General features: G+C 44.5%; 2 protein-coding genes across 2 annotated transcripts in view; one reads left to right on the plus strand and one right to left on the minus strand.

Moving 5' to 3' along the window:
• qtrt2 (queuine tRNA-ribosyltransferase accessory subunit 2) overlaps positions 1 to 2,437 on the minus strand; it is a 50,041-nt gene extending 47,604 nt beyond the window's left edge. The window contains 2 exon segments of the mRNA XM_038972688.1: positions 2,128 to 2,145; positions 2,247 to 2,437. Of these exon segments, the coding sequence (XP_038828616.1) occupies positions 2,128 to 2,145; positions 2,247 to 2,437 (209 nt within the window).
• A 2,931-nt stretch (positions 2,438 to 5,368) lies between these two features.
• Positions 5,369 to 20,426, plus strand: part of ccdc191 (coiled-coil domain containing 191) — a 29,849-nt gene continuing 14,791 nt past the window's right edge. Inside the window, exons 1-11 of the mRNA XM_038972689.1 lie at positions 5,369 to 5,630; positions 6,566 to 6,604; positions 6,787 to 6,922; positions 7,016 to 7,162; positions 7,309 to 7,490; positions 7,697 to 7,914; positions 8,357 to 8,513; positions 8,859 to 9,049; positions 18,495 to 18,744; positions 19,323 to 19,455; positions 19,705 to 19,999. Of these exons, the coding sequence (XP_038828617.1) occupies positions 5,556 to 5,630; positions 6,566 to 6,604; positions 6,787 to 6,922; positions 7,016 to 7,162; positions 7,309 to 7,490; positions 7,697 to 7,914; positions 8,357 to 8,513; positions 8,859 to 9,049; positions 18,495 to 18,744; positions 19,323 to 19,455; positions 19,705 to 19,999 (1,823 nt within the window). The 5' untranslated portion in view covers positions 5,369 to 5,555. The remainder of the gene's footprint in view (positions 5,631 to 6,565; positions 6,605 to 6,786; positions 6,923 to 7,015; positions 7,163 to 7,308; positions 7,491 to 7,696; positions 7,915 to 8,356; positions 8,514 to 8,858; positions 9,050 to 18,494; positions 18,745 to 19,322; positions 19,456 to 19,704; positions 20,000 to 20,426) is intronic.

Here is a 20,426-nt window from a genome sequence, read left to right on the forward strand (position 1 = left end):
GCCTACAGGGTGCAAAACAGCTGCGACCAAGGCTGGCAAGCGAGCTACGTCACACACGCCTAAAATAACATTGCGGTTGGGTTCGGGGCCAGATCTTGCTGAGTGGGTGGGAATCGGACAGAAGCCAGCGGGAGCGGGTGGGTGAGGTATGAAAAGCTGCGTGTGCGGGCGGGAGCTCGATGACCAAATCAGTCCCGCTGAGACCTTTACACCAGTGACGCAACTAGAGTTTTATACATGGGGTGGCATAGACTGTGACAGAAAATTACTGTGTAACCCTAACCTGGCATCTAAGGAGCATGAACGAATCCTATGATTGCTGATAAGAGGTAGAAGTGATAATTCACTTAACCCAGAGTTCTTCAATGTGGCAGATAGTGTGGTCCAAAGGGTTACTTCACTAGAATTCTTTAACATAATATGAATAGACTCACTCACTCACACAGTACTCACATAATGGAGAGACTTGGGTCACTGTTTTCATGAATATAAACTCAGCAAAAAAGAAACGTCCCTTTTTCAGGACCCTGTCTTTCAAAGATAATTCGTAAAAATCCAAATAACTTCACAGATCTTCATTGTAAAGGGTTTAAACACTGTTTCCCATGCTTGTTCAATGAACCATAAACAATTCATGAACATGCACCTGTGGAACGGTCGTTAAGACACTAACAGCTTACAGACGGTAGGCAATTAAGGTCACACACTAAAGAGGCCTTTCTACTGACTCTGAAAAACACCAAAAGAAAGATGCCCAGGGTCCCTGCTCATCTGCGTGAACGTGCCTTAGGATTACTGCATGGAGGAATGAGGACTGCAGATGTGGCAAGGGCAATAAATTGCAATAGGCGTCTCACAGTACGGACAAGACAGCGCTACAGGGAGACAGGACGGACAGCTGATCGTCCTCACTGTGGCAGACCACGTGTAACAACACCTGCACAGGACTGTCCACAATAGGCTGAGAGAGGCTGGACTGAGGGCTTGTAGGCCTGTTGTAAGGCAGGTCCTCACCAGACAACACCGGCAACAACGTCAGGCACAAACCCACCGTCGCTGGACCAGACAGGACTGGCAAAAATTGCTCTTCACTGACGAGTCGTGGTTTTGTCTCACCAGGGGTGATGGTCGGATTTGTGTTTATCGTCAAAGGAATAAGCGTTACACCGAGGTCTGTACTCTGGAGCGAGATCGATGTGGAGGGTCCGTCATGGTCTGGGGCGGTGTGTCACAGCATCATCGGACTGAACTTGTTGTCATTGCAGGCAATCTCAACGCTGTGCGTTACAGGGAAGACATCCTCCTCCCTCATATGGTACCCTTCCTGCAGGCTCATCCTGACATGACCCTCCAGCATGACAATGCCACCAGCCATACTGCTCGTTCTGTGCAGGATTTCCTGCAAGACAGGAATGTCAGTGTTCTGCCATGGCCAGCGAAGAGCCCGGATCTCAATCCCATTGAGCACGTCTGGGACCTGCTGGATCGGAGGGTGAGTGCTAGGGCCATTTCTTCCAGAGATGTCCGGGAACTTGCAGGTGCCTTGGTGGAAGAGTGGGGTAACATCTCACAGCAAGAACGGGCAAATCTGGTGTAGTCCATGAGGAGGAGATGCATTGCAGTACTTAATGCAGCTGGTGACCAGATACTGACTGTTACTTTTGATTTTGACCCCCCCCCCTTTTGTTCAGGGACACATTATTCAATTTCTGTTAGTCACATGTCTGTGGAACTTGTTAAGTTTATGTCTCAGTTGTTGAATCTTGTTATGTTCATACAAATATTAACACGTGTTAAGTTTGCTGAAAATAAACGCAGTTGACAGGGAGAGGACGTTTCTTTCTTTGCTGGGTTTATTATATGAGTCTAAGTGTTAAACATCCAAAATATTTTCAGAAAATAAAGCTCAAGCACCAAGGAGATAAGATACACAAATGCTGTTACATAAATTGCATAGTTTATTTTAAAAAAAACACACTGCAATTTGACATACCAGGTATCAAGTAGAAATAGACTTGAAAAATAAAAATAATTTTGGTGTTTGACTTTCCTAATACACTTCTGACTGCACCATTGTATAGGTCAGTATGTGTAGTGGCATATTATCAATAGGAATATTCAGTGAACTCTTCCTGGTGTTCTGTCCTAAAAGCAGGACGCAAAAAGCAAGTCTATTAAATACTATCTTGCTAAAGGATTGAGGAAGAGAGAGAGTGTGGTGTGTGATTAATATAACAGGTTCTCACAGTGTGTCCAAGGTGAGCTGTGTGACGGAGGGCAGGTTGTTCAGTGTGTGCAGAGTGTCATGGATGAGCTGTGGCATGGTGCAGCAGCGGGTGTACATACAGCAAACACCTCCAGGGAGTGCTGTCCTGCCGAGTCCCGTCAGCACACCCACCCAACAGCCCTGCACCACCAGGGACAGCTCCAACTTCATCTTGTTGCCTGACAGACAAGGGAAACAAGGGGATGATGAAAGAGGATGAAAGAGAATCGGCTTGTTCAACATTGCAGCTGAGATTGCAGGCGACTGGTGACTGACTGATCTACAAATCACATTGCATCATAAACAACTAACTAGTACATCAGTCAGACCCACAATGCATCACGGAGTTGATGCTGGAAAACACGGTCAGTGTAAAGAATTTTTAGGATAGAATATTTGTGGTGCAAGCAAAAATGTTACAGAAGACCATGTAATAGCATATACTAGAAACGGATATACACCAGTTAATAACAAATAGGTGTTCCGTTAATGTTTATCTGTACGTTATATGGGCAAACAACTGGCTAGCTTGAGGATGTTATCAATTGCTAGCACTAGTTCAATTCATTGGCAGTTTTATAGAATCCGGCAGACTAACAAAGGTTTCTATTTGTCTGATTTAAGCATTCCTCGACAAAGCGCAACAGAAAATATTTTAAAATAACATTTTGATATTTTTAAAACATAATTTAAGGACATTCAGCATATTTTTGCTTACCAGGAACCAGTGGTGGAAAAAGTACTCGATTGTCATGCTTGAGTAAGGGTAAATATACCTTAATAGAAAATGACTCAAGTAAAAGTGAAAGTCACCCAGTAAAATACTACTTGAGTAAAAGTATTTGGTTTTAAATAAACTTAAGTATCAAAAGTACATGGAATTGCTCAAATGTACTTAAACTTCTTAGGGCTGCAGGGGCAGTATTGAGTAGCTTGGATGAAAGGTGCCCATAGTAAACTGCCTGCTCCTCAGTCCCAGTTGCTAATATATGCATATTATTATTAGTATTCGATAGAAAACACTCTGAAGTTTCTATTTTTTTAATGATGTCTGTGAGTATAACAGAACTCATATGGCAGGCAAAAACCTGAGAAAAAATTCAAACAGCAAGTGGGAATTCTGAGGTTGGTCGATTTTCAACACAGCCCCTATTGAACATGCAGTGGGATATGGATGAGTTTGCACTTCCTACGGCTTCCACTAGATGTCAACAGTCTGTAGAACCTTGTCTGATGCCTCTACTGTGAAGTGGGGCCGAAGGAGACAGGAAATAGTCAGGTCTACCATGACCTGGCCATTCTCTGACCATGCGCGTTCACATGAGAGGGAGCTCTGTTCCATCGCACATCTGAAGTCAATGTAATTCTCCGGTTGGAACTTTATTGAAGATTTATGTTAAAAACATTCTAAAGATTGATTCAATACATCGTTTGACATGTTTCTACTGACTGTTACGGAACTTTTATTGAACGCGCTTCCTGACTTTGGATTTGTTTACCAAACACGCTAACAAAAATAGCTATCTGGACATAAATCATGGACATTACCGAACAAAACGAACATTTCTTGTGGAAGTGGGAGTCCTGGGAGTGCATTCCGACGAAGATCAGCAAAGGTAAGTGAAGATTTATAATACTATTTATGAGTTTTGTTGACTGCACAATTTGGCGGGTAACTGTATGGCTTCCTTTTGTGGCTGAACGCTGTTCTCAGATGATTGAATATTGTGCTTTTGCCGTAAAGCTTTTTGAAATCTGACACAGCGGTTGCATTAAGAACAAGTGTATCTTTAATTCTATGTAAAACATGTATCTTTCATCAAAGTTTATGATGAGTATTTATGTTATTTGACGTGGCTCTGCAATTTCTCCGCATATTTTGGAGGCATTTCTGAACATGTCGCCAATGTAAACTGAGGTTTTTGGATATCGTATCGAACAAAACATATATGTATTGAGTAACATGAAGTCCTATGAGTGTCATCTGATGAAGATCATCAAAGGTTAGTGATTTAATTTTATCTCTTTCTGCTTTTTGTGACTCCTGTCTTTGGCTGGAAAAATTACTGTGTCTGTGATTTTGTGGTGACCTAACATAATCGTTTGTGGTGCTTTCGCTGCAAAGCTTATTTGAAATCGGACACTTTGGTGGGATTAACAACAAGATTACCTTTAATAATGGTATAAGATACATGTATATTGGAGGGATTTTAATTATGAGATTTCTGTTGTTTGAATTTGGCGCCCTGCACTTTCACTGGCTGTTGTCATATCATCCCGTTAACGGGATTGCAGCCATAAGAAGTTTTAAGTATCAAAAGTATAAATCATTTAAACTTCCTTATATTAAACAAACCAGACAGCACAATTTTATTTGTTTATTTTTATTGACAAGATAGCCAGGGGCACACTCAGACATAATTTACAAATCAAGCATTTGTGTTTAGTGAGTCTGCCAGATCAGAGGCAGTAGGGATGACCAGGGATGATCTCTTGACAAGTGTGTCATGTAATGAGTACTTTTGGGTGTCAGGGAAAATGTATGGAGTAAAAAGTACATTATTTTCTTTGGGAGTGAAGTAAAAGTAAAATTTGCCAAAAATATAAATATTAAAGTAAAGTACAGATACCCAAAAAACTACTAAGTATCTTTACCTAAGTACTTTACACCACTGCCAGAAACCAACGCACGTCGCGGATTATTGAGCAGCACGCGCCTCGGTCAGTTCTATATAAGGTCATCATTTTGGGCGTTTGCAAAGATCTAATTAGAATATCAAATTCGCTGTTGAATAAACATTACTGAGAGTGTGTGCATACTTTATAAGATCTGCAAACTTTTTCTGTGGGACTATGATATTGTTGTGTGGACTTTGCACATTCAATGTTGACTTTGGCGTCTTTTTACAACACTCAAATGTTTAACATTTGGGGAAGGGTCCAAAGTTACTATAGTTACCAGACGCTTCGGATGATTAAAAGTTAAAATGGAACTTGTAGTTTACTAATGCCACTGTCAAGCAGCCAGTGCGTTTGATGAACGTGGCTAATTGACTACATTACCCACGCACCTCGTTCTATTTTCAGCGCATTGAGCAGCCGCAGTACCAGCAACTGTACAACTAGCAATACATTACTTTTGTATTAGCTTAAAAAAATGGACTTCTACGTTTTTTTTCTGTAAGTTTAGTGTTATAAGTTGTGGTTAATATAACTTTGATATAGGTATATACATGAGGTTTTCTGTATTAGCCATGTAAAAAGTACAAGCTATTTCTTGGCTTAAAAAATGGCATACTCGCATAACCCTGATATGTTTCGCTGGAAAAGATTCACGAAGACTAAAAACCCCACTGCAAATAAGGTAAGGTGTTAATGATTGTGTGTACTTTTGACAGGTGTGAGGTAAAGTAAAATGTTGATGACTGTCACCTAGAAAGTGGTGCACAAATCATTCATTGATTACAGGGCGGCAGATAGCCTAATGGTTAGAGCGTTGGGCTAGTATCAAAAGGTTGCTGGATCGAGTCCCCTGAACAAGGCAGTGTTCCCCGGTAGGCCGTCAAGGTACAAATCTGTCGTTCTGCCCCTGAACAAGGCAGTGTTCCCCGTAGGCCGTCATTGTAAAATACGGATTTGTTCTTAACTGACTTGACTAGTTAAATAAAAGGTTATTAAAATATATATTTCCCCCACCGGTCTATGACTGCAAACAACTTTTCTATACATTTTCTGTCTCCATCGCTCAGACACTTCCTTACTGGGAAAAAACGATGTAGGATGTACAAAAAAAACGATGTAGGATGTACATAATAAAAGTGACCTCAAAGCTATCTTTAGAAATAAAGTGGTGCTTCAGAACGTATGGATTTATATGTCTCAGTGACCGGAGAAGGCTGAAGAACCCTTAAAAAGTTTAAACGGCCTTTCTGAGACCCACTAGTAGTGATCAGGGTGACACAGGGATACTTGGAGCAGTCTTAGTCAGATAAGTACTTTTTTCAACTGCTACTGGAAATTCATCTGAAATAATCTGCTGACATTAGGCACTGTCTGAGCTCTACTTAATTTAAAAATAATCCTCAGACATTAGGCATTGGCTGGACTCTTGGTTTTGCAGACACCTGTTTACCACACTCGCAGTCTGTGAACCTGCCTGGGCATAGTAATGACTAAAGCTGAAGTGACAAAGTACCACACTTTCTTTTTGATAGGCCCTCTTTGCTCCTCCTCTGAACTCTCTGCCTGATAAATACAATTTTAATAATCCTAATCTTCACAAATGTTCTACAATAACAGGTGAGGCACAGTAATGGGGATATTGACCAATGGCTGAAGGTGAGAGCTCTTTCTTTCACTTTGTCTCACTGTACCTCCTGAAACCGGAGATGGACTGTATGTGTGTGTGTGTGCATGTCTGCTTGTGTGTGTGTGTGTGTGCGTGCGTTCAGTGGATGTTATTGCGCTATGTCTGTCTATAAGGCCATATGTATTCATGACGTGTACTTTTGTGTCCCCAGACAGTGGAAATGGCCTCAGACTTTGCATTGACTGAGGTGTTTTCCCTGAAGAAGCCCCATTCAGGGATAAGCAGCCAGACGATGGCACTAAAAAATACAGAGCAGCTGCTGGATCATGACGAAGCATACGGGGAAGGTAGGCTATTCACTCCTCCCCCCCCCCACACACACACACACACACAAGTATCGCAGGCCGTTACAAATGGAGTTATGGACATTTTTCCTTTAGCTCAGGCTCTTCTTAGTGAGTGGATGAACAGCAAGTTGCGTCTGGAACTGGAGATGGAGGAGGATGTGATTGTCTCCCCTGAGAAGAACAGTCCAGCAGCCATGGCACCTGCCCAGCCTGTCTCCCTGGACTACAGTAACTTTGATGGTACAGAGACACTAACCTACACAACAACACTTAACTCTTACCTTCCATCTGACATTCTCTAGCAAACAGTGGAACTCACACCTCCGGCTATACCTTGTTTTCTAAAGTTTAGTTAATACGTCATACACCCTCCGTCTCTCTCTCAGACCTTTATTCCCACTTGGCTGAGGAGGAGGAGAGCTCAGTGGTCAACAACTTCCTTCAAGACCTCATGGAGTGGGAAGTGGTGGATTCTGGGATAGTGCAGGATCTGGCACTAGACTCAGAAGAGCGAGACAGGATGAAGAGAAGGGGGATGGGCCTCACCATGGAGGCGCGTCAACGACAGGTACAAAACCAGATTGACATAAAGCAGGATTGGACAGTCTCAAAATTCCCGACAAAGTTTAAGCTACACTGACTGTAGTATCTGCATTGGGAGCCAAATGGCCCAGTGAATGGAAATTAATGAAACTGTTTGCTACAACAGCTGGCTTCCATTCATACTTCCTGCTCTCTTTTATGACATAATTCCTTATTCTTTTCTCATTCCAGGTACGTGAGAACCGTGCAATGCGGGATGCGGAGCGGGAGAGGCTGCACAGCGAAAGGGAGGCGCGGAGGCAGGCCAGGGAGGAGGTCCGTAGAAGGGAGCAGGAGGGGGAGAGGCGGAGGAGGCAGGAGGCGCGCAGACAGGAGGAAATGGTGCAGCAGGAGATGGTGCGACTGCGCCGCGAGATGGAGGAGAGGAGGAACCTGGAGCAGCTAACCAGGTAAATTAGTAACCATGGAAACTAAGGAATAACTTCACACACTGGTACAATAACCTGTATTACGCCCCTGCAATAAACTCTTATTCGGGGCAGTAGGTAGGCTAGCGGTTAAGAGCGTAGGGCCAGTAACCAAAAAGGTCGCTGGTTTGAATCCCTGAGTCAACTAGGTGAAAGATCTGTTGATGTGCCCTTGAGAAAGGCACTTAACCCTAATTGCTCCAGGGTCGCTGTCAATAATGGCTGATCCCTGGCCGTGAGCGCACTCTCCGAGGGTGTCTCGGGGAGTGGGATATACAAAAAACACATTTCCATTTTTGAAATGGGACAAATATAAGCACCCACCTCATTATTATTCAGAATGTTGTGTCTTTAAAATAAGCCAGTCTGTTCAGTGCTAGGTCAGGGTCCTGTGGGTCTGACGTTCTGGATGTCTCTCCCATAGGGAGAGGGTTGCCAGGAAGACTGCAGCTAATAAGAGCTCTCTGGCGCTCCAGCCAGGCCCCTCACTCTCTACTACACAGAAACAACAGGACAGAGAGAGACCAGAGTCACACAGACTACAGCAGGCAGAGGCCAGGACTCCGATGCTCAACCTGCAGGTTAGTAGACTGTGTGTGGAGGGGAAGGGCGGGGTTCTGTTGGTTGGCGTGTGTGTGTATGCTTAGTGTTTGCATTCACAGCATCGTGTGTGTGTGTGTGTTTTGGTTTTTACTATCCTTGTGGGGACCAGAAATCCTCACAAGGATAGTAAAACATAAAAAATACGGACCACTGCGGGTCCCCACAAGGAAAGAGCCTATTTTAGTCTTATGCGTTAGGTTTAGGGTTATGTTTAGAGTTACGGTAGGGGTTAGGGGTTAGGGAAAATTGGATTTTGAATGGGAATCAAATCAGTTTGATCCCCACAAGGATAGTAAAACAAACGTGTGTGTGTATATTTTCAGTGTCTGCAGAGGCACTTCTCTGGCTGGTACTGTGTGCTGTTGGAGAGGAGGGTGCGGATGGGCAAGGCTGCGGCGCTCTGTGATTGGAAGAGGGAGCTGAGGGCGTGGCGAGCCTGGCGGGCGCTGGTATGGGCGGGGAGAGAGCAGAGGGAGGTGGAGAGAACAGAGGAGGAGCTACAAATCCAGAACAGGTAAGCACAGAATGGACTCTGTCCCAATAATACAGTCATTACACTTGATTTAGCTCGCCTGGTGTGCTTGAAGGGCACTTTAGTTCAAAAGTGAAAACGCAGTACCTGCCTGGTGCGTATGAGTTTTTACTCACCAAAGTGTGATCAAAGACTTAGTAACTTAGTTATAGGTAACCATCTAGTTACCTATAACTACAAACATAGTTGTGTTTTTACATATGTATTAACTTATAGTGCATTCGGAAAGTATTCAGACCCCTACATTTTTTACTCATCAATCTACACACAATACCCCATAATGACAAAGCGAAAACAGGTTTTAGAAATATTTACAAATTTATAAAAATTAAAAAACAGATACCATATTTACATAAGTATTCAGACCCTTTGCTATGAGACTCGAAATTGAGCTCAGGTGCATCCTGTTTCCATTGATCATCCTTGAGATGTTTCTCCACCTTATTGGAGTCTACCTGTGGTAAATTCAATTGATTGTACATAATTTGGAAAGGCACACACCTGTCTATATAAGGTCCTATAGTTGACAGTGAATGTCAGAGCAAAAACCAAGCCATGAGGCCAAAGGAATTGTCCGTAGAGTTCTGAGACAGGATTGTGTCGAGGCACAGATCTGGGGAAGGGTACTAAAAAAATGTCTGCAGCATTGAAGGTCCCCAAGAAAACAGTGGCCTCCATCATTCTTAAATGGAAGAAGTTTGGAACCACCTGGCCGCCCGGCCAAACAGCAATCGGGGGAGAAGTGCCTTGGTCAGGAAGGTGGCCAATAACCCAATGGTGACTCTGACAGACTCACGACAAAACCTATTCCCCCTCAGGAGACTGAAAAGATTTGGCATGGGTTCTCAGATCATCAAAAGGTTCTACAGCTGCACCATCGAGAGCATCCTGACTGGTTGCATCACTGCCTGGTATGGCAACTGCTCGGCCTCCGACCGCAAGATGGAAGCGTCACTACAGACCCTGGTTCAATTCCAGGCTGTATCACAACCGGCCGTGATTGAGAGTCCCATAGCAGCGGCACACAATTGTCTCAGCGTCGTCCGGTTTAGGGTTTGGCCGGGGTAGGCCGTCATTGTAAATAAGAATTTGTTCTTAACTGACTTGCCTAGTTAAATAAAAATAAAATATTAATTTGGCCTGAATGCCAAGCATCACGTCTGGAGGAAACCTGGCACCATTCCTACGGTAAAGCATGGTGGCGGCAGCATCATGCTGTGGGGATGTTTTTCAGTGTCAGGGACTGGGAGACTAGTCAGGATCGAGGGAAAGATGAACAGAGCAAAGAACAGAGATATCCTTGCTGAAAACCTGCTCCAAAGCACTCAGGACCTTAGACTGGGGCGAAGGTTCACCTTCCAACAGGACAACGACCCCTAAGCACACAGCCAAGACAATGCAGCAATGGCTTCGGAACAAGTCTCTGAATGTCCTTGAGTGACCCAGCCAGAGCCTGACTTGAACCCCATCAAACATCTTTGGAGAGACCTGAAAATAGCTGTGCAGCGACGCTCCCCATCCAACCTGACAGAGCTTGAGAGGATCTGCAGAGAAGAATGGGAGAAACTCCCCAAATATAGGTGTTCCAAGCTTGTAGCGTCATACCCAAGAAGTCTCGAGGCTGTAATCGCTGCCAAAGGTCTCCAACAAAGTACTGAGTTAAAGGTCTGAATACTTATGTTAATGTGATATTTCAGTTTATTTTTAATACATTTGCTAAAATTTCTGAAACCCTGTTTTTGCTTTGTCATTATGGGGTATTGTGTGCAGATTGAGGGATAAAACAATTTAATACATTTTAGAATAAGGATGTAACGTAACAAAATATGGAAAATGTTAAGGGGCCTGAATACTTTCTGAAGGTACTGTATTTACGGATATCTTCAGAACTACCCACAATGCACTATTTCTCAACGTCATATGGAGAACCGGTGCTACCTAGCTAGTTCCAACCGGCTAACGTTAGCTACTAGCCATACTAGCGTGTAATTCCATTCCAAACCAAGTGTTGGTGCGGGTGAGCTACTCTGTACATCCACGAAAAAGAAACCATGTAAATTCATGAGCAAAACTGCATCTCCTCTTTTCCTATGCGTTTGGTAGTCGGGCGAGCGAGTGTAGTAATACCCACAAGGATGGGGTTACGACTCAAAAATTAGAAGCTAGCTTTGTAGTGGGACTGGTTTGTCCGGTTAAAGCGAGCGGATTAGAATATGGGATCCGTGTGCACGTCTACTGTATGCGTTGCTTATTTTCCCCACTGGAGGACTTAGTATAACCAGTGGAAGGCAGGATTCGGAATGAGACTGACTGAAACCAGGTGCTGTGCCGAGTGTGGATGTGATGCCTGCAACCTCTATTTCCTACCGGTACATTGCGACTGTCAGCAGTGATGGAGATAACTGGCTTTACCTCATGATATCACTATTGGATTAGCCTCTCCTTGGCTCTTTGACTTTGGTAGCTAACTCAGCCATCAAATGGTAGGTCTCTGCACTCTCTACTTTATATCTGTCTTTTTGTTGTTGTGTTCTGTGGGTTCCTGCCTGTGGTAGACTTGTTGTTCTAGCACAGGCAGGCTTGCTACTTAGCTATGTCGACTGTGGTGGTTAGCTAGCTAGCAGGCTAAAATAATAAATTTTAGCTGGCTGGCTTGCTGGCTGTTATAACTGCATATACCGGTAACGTTATTTGATAACTGGTAAGATGGCATTATGTATTTCCAAAACATTGGTTTAGTTTATTGTAGCTATAAACTAGGTGTTGATAGCAACTGGCTGACTCACACAATGCTAACGCAACGTTACCAGGCTAGTAGGGCAAACGTTAGCAGGTTAGTTGGCTAGCAACCTTGCAAGTTGATTTGTAACAATAAATGTTTGCTTGTAAGCAGGTAGCTTGGTGGTTAGGAACGTTGGGCTAGTAAATCGAAAGGTTGCTGGATGGAATGCCCGAGCCGACAAGGTATAACCTGCTTTTCTCTACCATATCTCCGGATTCCTACCGCAAGCTCTGAACCTTTTACTCCGGATCATCGCAGTTAGCTAGCTGCTATCTGAGTGGCTACTCCTGGCTAACGTCTCTGTCCCGAAGCAAGCACCAGTTAGCCTGGAGCTATCAAGCAATTCCTGGGCTTCAATAACCTCTTTTGCCAATTGGCCTGGACCCTTTGCTGACGACACGGAGCCCCGCTGATCCATCACGACTGGTCTACCGACGTAACTGTCTGAGGGAGTTTCTGTCCCGAAGTAAGCACCAATTAGCCTGGAGTTAGCCTCGAGCTAGGCCCATCTCTCGGCTAGCCAAAGAAATCCGTCAGATAATCCCTGAGCTTCAATAACCTCTTTTGCCAATTGGCCTGGACCCTTTGCTGCCGACACGGAGCCCCGCCGATCCATCATGACTGGTCTGCCGACGTAACCGTCCGAGGGGGTTTCAACAGGCTCCCCGTTGTGACGTCCCCCTGAGGCCCATCTGCTAGCCTGCTGCCAGCCCCGGCCTGCTAGCTTTCTGAATCTCCATGCCTCCAGCTCGCCTAGCTACTCACTGGACCCTATGATTACTCGGCTACACATGCCTCTCCCTAATGTCAATATGCCTTGTCTATTGCTGTTTTGGTTACCATTTTTTTGTCTTATTTCACTGTAGAGCCTCCAGCCCTAGTCAATATGCCTTAGCTAGCCCTGTTGTTTAACCCCCCACACATGCAGTGACCGCACCTGGCTTAAATGGTGCCTCTAGAGACAAAACCTCTCTCATCGTCACTCAATGCCTAGGCTTACCTCCGCTGTACTCACATCCTACAATACCCTTGTCTGTAAATTATGCCTTGAATTTATCCTTCCGTGCCCAGAAACCTGCCCCCTTTAATCTGTTCCGAACGCACTAGACGACCAGTTCCTTTAGCCGTACTCTTATCCTACTCCTCCTTTGTTCCTCTGGTGATGTAGAGGTTAACCCAGGCCCTGCAGCCCCTAGCATCACTCCCATTCCCCAGGCGCTCTCATTTGTTGACTTCTGTAACTGTAAAAGCAGTGGTTTCATGCATGTTAACATTAGAAGCCTCCTCCCAAAGTTTGTTTTATTCACTGCTTTAGCACACTCCGCCAACCCAGATGTCCTAGCCGTGTCTGAATCCTGGCTTAGGAAGGCCACCAAAAATCATGAAATTTCCATCCCTAACTATAACATTTTCCAACAAGATAGAACTGCCGAAGGGGGCAGAGTTAGCCTGCAGAGTTCTGTCATACTATCCAGGTCTGTGCCCAAACAATTCAAGCTTATCTTTAAAAAATCCACCTTTCCAGAAACAGGTCTCTCACCGTTGCCACTTGTTATAGACCCCCTTCAGCCCCCAGCTGTACCCTGGACACCATATGTAAATTGACTGTACGCTTGTTTATTCCATGTGTAACTCTGTGTTGTTGTTTGTGTCGCTTTGCTTTATCTTGGCCAGGTCACAGTTGTAAATGAGAACTTGTTCTCAACTAGCTTACCTGGTTAAATAAAGGTGAAATGTAAAAAACAAATTGATCGCCCCCCATCTATCTTCAGAGTTCGTACTGTTAGGTGACCTAAACTGGGACTTGCGTAACACCCCGGGCCGTCCTACAATCTAAGCTAGATGCCCTCAATCTCACACAAATGATCAAGGAACCTACCAGGTACAACCCAAAATCTGTAACCATGAGCACCCTCTTAGATATCATCCTGACCAACTTGCCCTCTAATTACACCTCTGCTGTCTTCAACCAGGATCTCAGCGATCACTGCCTCATTGCCTGCGTGTGTAATGGGTCCGCGGTCAAACAACCACCCCTCATCACTGTCAAACACTCCCTAAAACACTTCAGCCAGCAGGCCTTTCTAACCAACCTGGCCCGGGTATCCTGGAAGGATATTGACCTCATCCCATCAGTAGAGGATGCCTGGTTGCTCTTCAAACGTGCTTTCCTCTCCATCTTAAATAAGCATGCCCCATTCAAAAAATGTAGAACTAAGAACAGATATAGCCCTTGGTTCAACCCAGACTTGACTGCCCTTGACCAACACAAAAACATCCTGTGGCTTTCTGCATTAGCATCGAATAGCCCCTGCGATATGCAACTCTTCAGGGAAGTCCGGAACCAATATACTCAGTCAGTTAGGAAAGCTAAGGCTAGCTTTTTCAAACAGAAATTTGCTTCCTGTTGCACTAATTCCAAAAAGTTTTGGGACACTGTAAAGTCCATGGAGAATAAGAGCACCTCCTCCCAGCTGCCCACTGCACTGAGGATAGGAACCACTGTCACCACCGATAAATATATGATAATCGATCATTTCAATAAGCATTTTTCCACGGCTGGCCATGCTTTCCACCTGGCTACCCCTACCCCGGCCAATACCTCAGCACCCCCTGCAGCAACTTGCCCACCCCCTCCCCGCTTCTCCTTCACCCAATTCCAAACAGCTGATGTTCTGAAAGAGTTGCAAAATCTGGAACCCTCTCTTTCTAAAATTATCCGCTGAAATTGTTGCAACCCCTATTACTAGCCTATTCAACCGTTTTTTCATATCATCTGAGATCCCCAGAGATTGGAAAGCTGCCGCGGTCATCCCCCTCTTCAAAGGGGGAGACACCTTAGACCCAAACTGTTATAGACCTAAATCTATCCTGCCCTGCCTTTCTAAAATCTTTGAAAGCCAAGTTAACAAACCGATCACCGACCGTTTAGAATCCCACCGTACCTTCTCCTCTATGCAATCTGGTTTCCGAGCTGGTAATGGGTGCACCTCAACCACGCTCAAGGTCCTAAACGATATCATAACCGCCATCGATAAAAGACAGTACTGTGCAGCCGTCTTCATCGACCTGGCCAAGGCTTTCGACTGTCAATCACCGTATTCTTATCGGCAGACTCAATAGCCTTGGCTTCTCAAATGACTGCCTCGCCTGGTTCACCAACTACTTCTCAGATAGAGTTCAGTGTGTCAAATCGGAGGGCCTGTTGTCCGGACCTCTGGCAGTATCTATGGGGGTGCAACAGGGCTCAATTATCGGGCCGACTCTTTTCTCTGTATATATCAACGATGTCGCTCTTGCTGCAGGTGATTCCCTGATCCACCTCTCCGCAGACGACACTATTCTGTATACGTCTGGCCCTTCTTTGGACACTGTGCTAACAAACCTTCAAATGAGCTTCAACGCCATACAACACTCCTTCCGTGGCCTCCAACTGCTTTTAAATGCTAGTAAAACTAAGTGCATGCTTTTCAACCGATTGCTGCCCGCACCCTCCCGCCCGACTATCATCACTACTCTGGACGGTTCTGACCTAGAATATGTGGACAACAACAAATACCTAGGTGTCTGGTTAGACTGTAAACTCTCCTTCCAGACTCACATTAAGCATCTCCAATCCAATATTAAATCTAGAATCGGCTTCCTATTTCGCAACAAATCCTCCTTCACTCATGCCGCCAAACATACCCTCTTTAAACTGACGATCCTTGACTTTGGCGATGTCATTTACAAAATAGCCAACACTACTCAGCAAACTGGATGTAGTCTATCACAGTGCCATCCGTTTTATCACCAAAGCCCCATATACTACCCTCCACTGCAACCTCTATGCTCTCGTTGGCTGGCCCTCACTACATATCCGTCGCCAAAACCACTGGCTCCAGGTCCTCTATAAGTCTTTGCTAGGTAAAGCCACGCCTTATCTCAGCTCACTGGTCACCATGGTAACACCCACCCGTAGCACGCGCTCCAGCAGGTATATTGCACTGGTCATCTCCAAAGCCAACACTTTCTTTGGCCGCATTTCCTTCCAGTTCTCTGCAGCCAATGACTGGAACGAATTGCAAAAATCTCTGAAGCTGGAGTCTTATCTCTCCCTCTAACTTTAAGCATCAGCTGTCAGAGCAGCTTACCTGCTCTCACTGTACCTGTACACAGCCCATCTGTAAATAGCCCACCCGACTACCTCATCCCCATATTATTACTTACCCTCTTGCTCTTTTCCACCCCAGTATCTCTACTTGCACATCATCATCTGCACATATCACTCCAGTATTAATGCTATATTGTAATTATTTTCGCTTCTATGGCCTATTTATTGCCTAACTCCCTACTCTTATACTTTTGCACACACTGTACATACAGTTGAAGTCGGAAGTTTACATACACTTAGGTTGGGGTCATTAAAACTAGTTTTTCAACCACTCCACACATTTCTTGTTAATAAACTATAGTTTTGGCAAGTCGGTAAGGACATCTACATTGTACATGACACAAGTAATTTTTCACAGACAGATTATTTCACTTATAGTTCAATTCACTGTACCAAAATTCCAGTGGGTCAGAAGTTTACATACACTAAGTTGACTGTGTATTTAAACAGCTTGGGAAATTCCAGAAAATGACGTCATGGCTTTAGAAGCTTCTGATAGGCTAATTGGCAACATTTGAGTCAATTGGAGGTGTACCTGTGGATGTATTTCAAGGCCTACCTTCAAACTCAGTGCCTCTTTGCTTGACATCATGGGAAAATCAAAAGAAATCAGCCAAGACCTAAAAAAAAAAATATTGTAGACCTCCACAAGTCTGGTTCATCCTTGGGAGCAATTTCCAAACGCCTGAAGGTACCACGTTCATCTGTACAAACAATAGTACGCAAGTATAAACACCATGGGACCACGCAGCCATCATACTGCTCAGGAAGGAGACACGTTCTGTCTCCTAGAGATGAACGTACTTTGTTGCGAAAAGTGCAAATCAATCCCAGAACAACAGCAAAGGACCTTGTGAAGATGCTGGAGGAAACAGGTACAAAAGTATCTATATCCACAGTAAAACAAGTCCTATATTGACATAACCTGAAAGGCCGCTCAGCAAGGAAGAAGCCACTGCTCCAAAACCGCCATAAAAAAAGCCAGACTACGGTTTGCAACTGCACATGGGGACAAAGATCGTACTTTTTGGAGAAATGTCCTCTGGTCTGATGAAACAAAAATATAACTGTTTGGCCATAATGACCATCATTATGTTTGGAGGAAAAAGGGGGAGGCTTGCAAGCCAAAGAACACCATCCCAACCATGAAGCATGGAGGTGGCAGCATCATGTTGTGGGGGTGCTTTACTGCAGGAGGGACTGGTGCACTTCATAAAATAGATGGCATCATGAAGAAGGATAATTATGTGGATATATTGAAGCAACATCTCAAGACATCAGTCAGGAAGTTAAATCTTGGTCGCAAATGGGTCTTCCAAATGGACAATGACCCCAAGCATACTTCCAAAGTTGTGGCAAAATGGCTTAAGGACAACAAAGTCAAGGTATTGGAGTGGCCATCACAAAGCCCTGACCTCAACCCTATAGAACATTTGTGGGCAGAACTGAAGAAGCGTGTGCGAGGAAGGAGGCCTACAAACCTGACTCAGTTACACCAGCTCTGTCAGGAGGAATGAGACAAAATTCACCCAACTTATTGTGGGAAGCTTGTGGAAGGCTACCCAAAATGTTTGACCCAAGTTAAACAATTTCAAGGCAATGCTACCAAATACTAATTGAGTGTATGTAAACTTCTAACCCACTGGGAATGTGATGAAAGACATAAAAGCTGAAATAAATCATTCTCTCTACTATTAGTGTGACATTTCATTCTTAAAATAAAGTGGTGATCCTAACTGACCTAAAACAGAGTTTTTATTGGGATTAAATGTCAGGAATTGTGAAAAACTGAGTTTAAACGTATTTGGCTAAGGTGTATGTAAACTTCCGACTTCAACTGTCGATCTTTGTATTTTACATTTTTTTTGTGTTATTGACTGTACGTTTGTTTATGTGTAACTCTGTTGTTTTTGTCGCTTTGATTTATCTTGGCCAGGTTGCAGTTGTAAATGAGAACTTGTTCTCAACTGGCCTGCCTGGTTAAATAAAGGTCAAATAAGGGTGTCACAGGGGGAGTGGCATATGCAAGAAACACATTTCCATTTCACACCTCACTTTGTACAGGTTACACACTTGTGTGTAATATGGTTTAATTTGAAATGATTTCTGTTGGAGTTTACATTATAGGGAATAGGCTGGCTTGCCGCGTCCTCCATATTATGTCACAGCCCGCAAATGTTTTTTCCAGCATGACTTCGCATTCTTTTGAACTCTGATCAGTATTATGTAATAACTTGAAAAATAGAAAAGTGAGGTAACTTTGCATTGGGACTTTTGATGCTTATTCTAATGCAAATATGTTATATGTGTTTACATTTATGCTACCTAAGCTTCAACACTAAATCTGACTCATGAACCCACAGAAAACGTGCCAAATAAATAGGTGCATGCAAACACCTGGTGAAGACAATTAGCAAATCTGGCCCTCAAGCTCATCACAGTCACAGCAGGTGTTTGTCTCTAATAGTGCGCTTATCGTTGTAATCCCTCAGACGCTGCCAGGTGGCGATGGAGAGTGACCGGAGGCGTATGCTAAGGCGATGCCTGAGTGATTGGCGGTTGTGGTGTCGGGCGGCGAGAGGACGCCGGGAGCTGTTTGCACAGCAGGAAGAAACACGGTACAAGATGGCCTCACCGATCAATGCTGCGGCAACTGGGAAACTCAAGGCTCCTGAGACACCTGCTCCTGAGCAAATTACAGCCCTTCCTGAGACTTTTGACCAATCACAGACCACAGAACTGGTGAGTGACACTTGTAGACCCCTCCCACTGAAGAAAGTGAACACAAACAAAGCACAGGCATAGATGCATAGGAGGATACACAAAACATGACAGATATTGGATATACATTTGCTGGAGCGTGTCACATTAGAGACTGAAGTCTCGAAGGTAGTAACTATGTGTAATTATGAAATAAACATTAGCTAATTCTCCAAAGGGTCAAATGAATCTGCGAGGCAATAAATGTGCTTTTTGTATTAATTTGGTGAAGTCATATATTAGTCTATCACTATTTCCTGAATAAACAAGTTCTGTTTCAGACTTCCTCTCCTCGCATGAGTTGGCCCGCACTTTTCTCACTGTGAGTTTATCGTCCGGGGAGAGAAACGTTCCCTGCATGACGAGATATTCACAACACTGCAAGGTTCGCTTTCTCCTCAGAGAGAGAGAGGAAGGAGCTAACAGAAAGAAAGAGATAGTTGAATAGAGCTTAAGGAAGAGAGGAAAAGAGAATTAGGAAAGGTGGAAAAGGCACAGCAGCTTCTAGCTAGATGATCAGCTTCATCCTATTTTCATGTGACCCTCAACTGTCTCTGCAGAAAGGTCAGGTGGAGTCACGACCTGCTGGCCCTGCCCCATCTCCTGCCTGTCAAGGTAACGGACAGCTGGGGGCTGTGGTCCAGCCCACCCTTCCCTGGCAGGTGACACGGCGTCACGCGGCTCTGAGTGGAGGTGAGTGATCAAAGTAGAAGTAGAAGTTGAAATACTGTATATGACCCTGTATCCGTGATTAGGGGAAATTTCAACAACAAAAAATTATTTGTTCCAACCAAAGTAGTTGAAAAATATATTGGTGATTAGGGGAAACTCCTACCTAGATGTTGAAATATATCAGTGATTAGGGAAAACCCTTCTACCAATATTTTTAAAATGATGTGCAACATTTCACAATGGATGATAAAGGTCTGTTCTATTCAATAGATGAGCTGAGGCGAGCACGGCAGAGGGGTGAGGAAGGTGGGGACGGCAGTGTAGGTGCTGTCCCCCGTTCTCGTAGTGCAGAGTTGCGTGGAGGGCGGTTTGAGCGTCGCCACGCCAGCCAGCAGCAGACCATCACAGAGCAGAGGAGGCTCCTCCGGGAACAGCAGGAGCAGATCGCACGCCTGCAGGAGGGTAAGGGCATGATGGGATTGAAGCAGGAGGCACAGATTGCTCAGTTTGCTGTCCCAGCAGCCCAAGGGCCCAGAGGGATGATCTCTGACCACAAAGAACCCAGGTAGGCTCCTCTTCACATTACCATGGGAACATAGGAGAGGCCCACAGGCTGCCTGTGTGGGGGTGTGGTGTGTCTGTTTGTTCACGCACGGTCCTCTGGAGTCTTAAGACCCAAGCCAATCGATACCATGTGGGACTGCATAGAAATGACAGTTCCGCTTGGACGGAATGACGTGATTGTGGATGAAAGTGGCTTACTTCAGTCACAGAGGTCTGCATAGGACCCAAGGGGATCAGCACACTTTCATTGGTAGTGCAACATTTAGTATGCAGTGAACGCAAGTTGGTACGAAAGCTCATGGCTTGTGGACACTCATCCATGACTTGAAGCAGGCAGCTAAGCATTTTCTCATTTTTGAGTCTGTAAGAGGCTTTCAAATAGTGCTCAGGTCTGAAGACAAGTCATTATCCTGGTGAAGGCTCGGGTT

The sequence above is a fragment of the Salvelinus namaycush genome, chromosome 33, assembly GCF_016432855.1.
Source record: "Salvelinus namaycush isolate Seneca chromosome 33, SaNama_1.0, whole genome shotgun sequence".
Taxonomy (NCBI): Eukaryota; Metazoa; Chordata; class Actinopteri; order Salmoniformes; family Salmonidae; genus Salvelinus; species Salvelinus namaycush.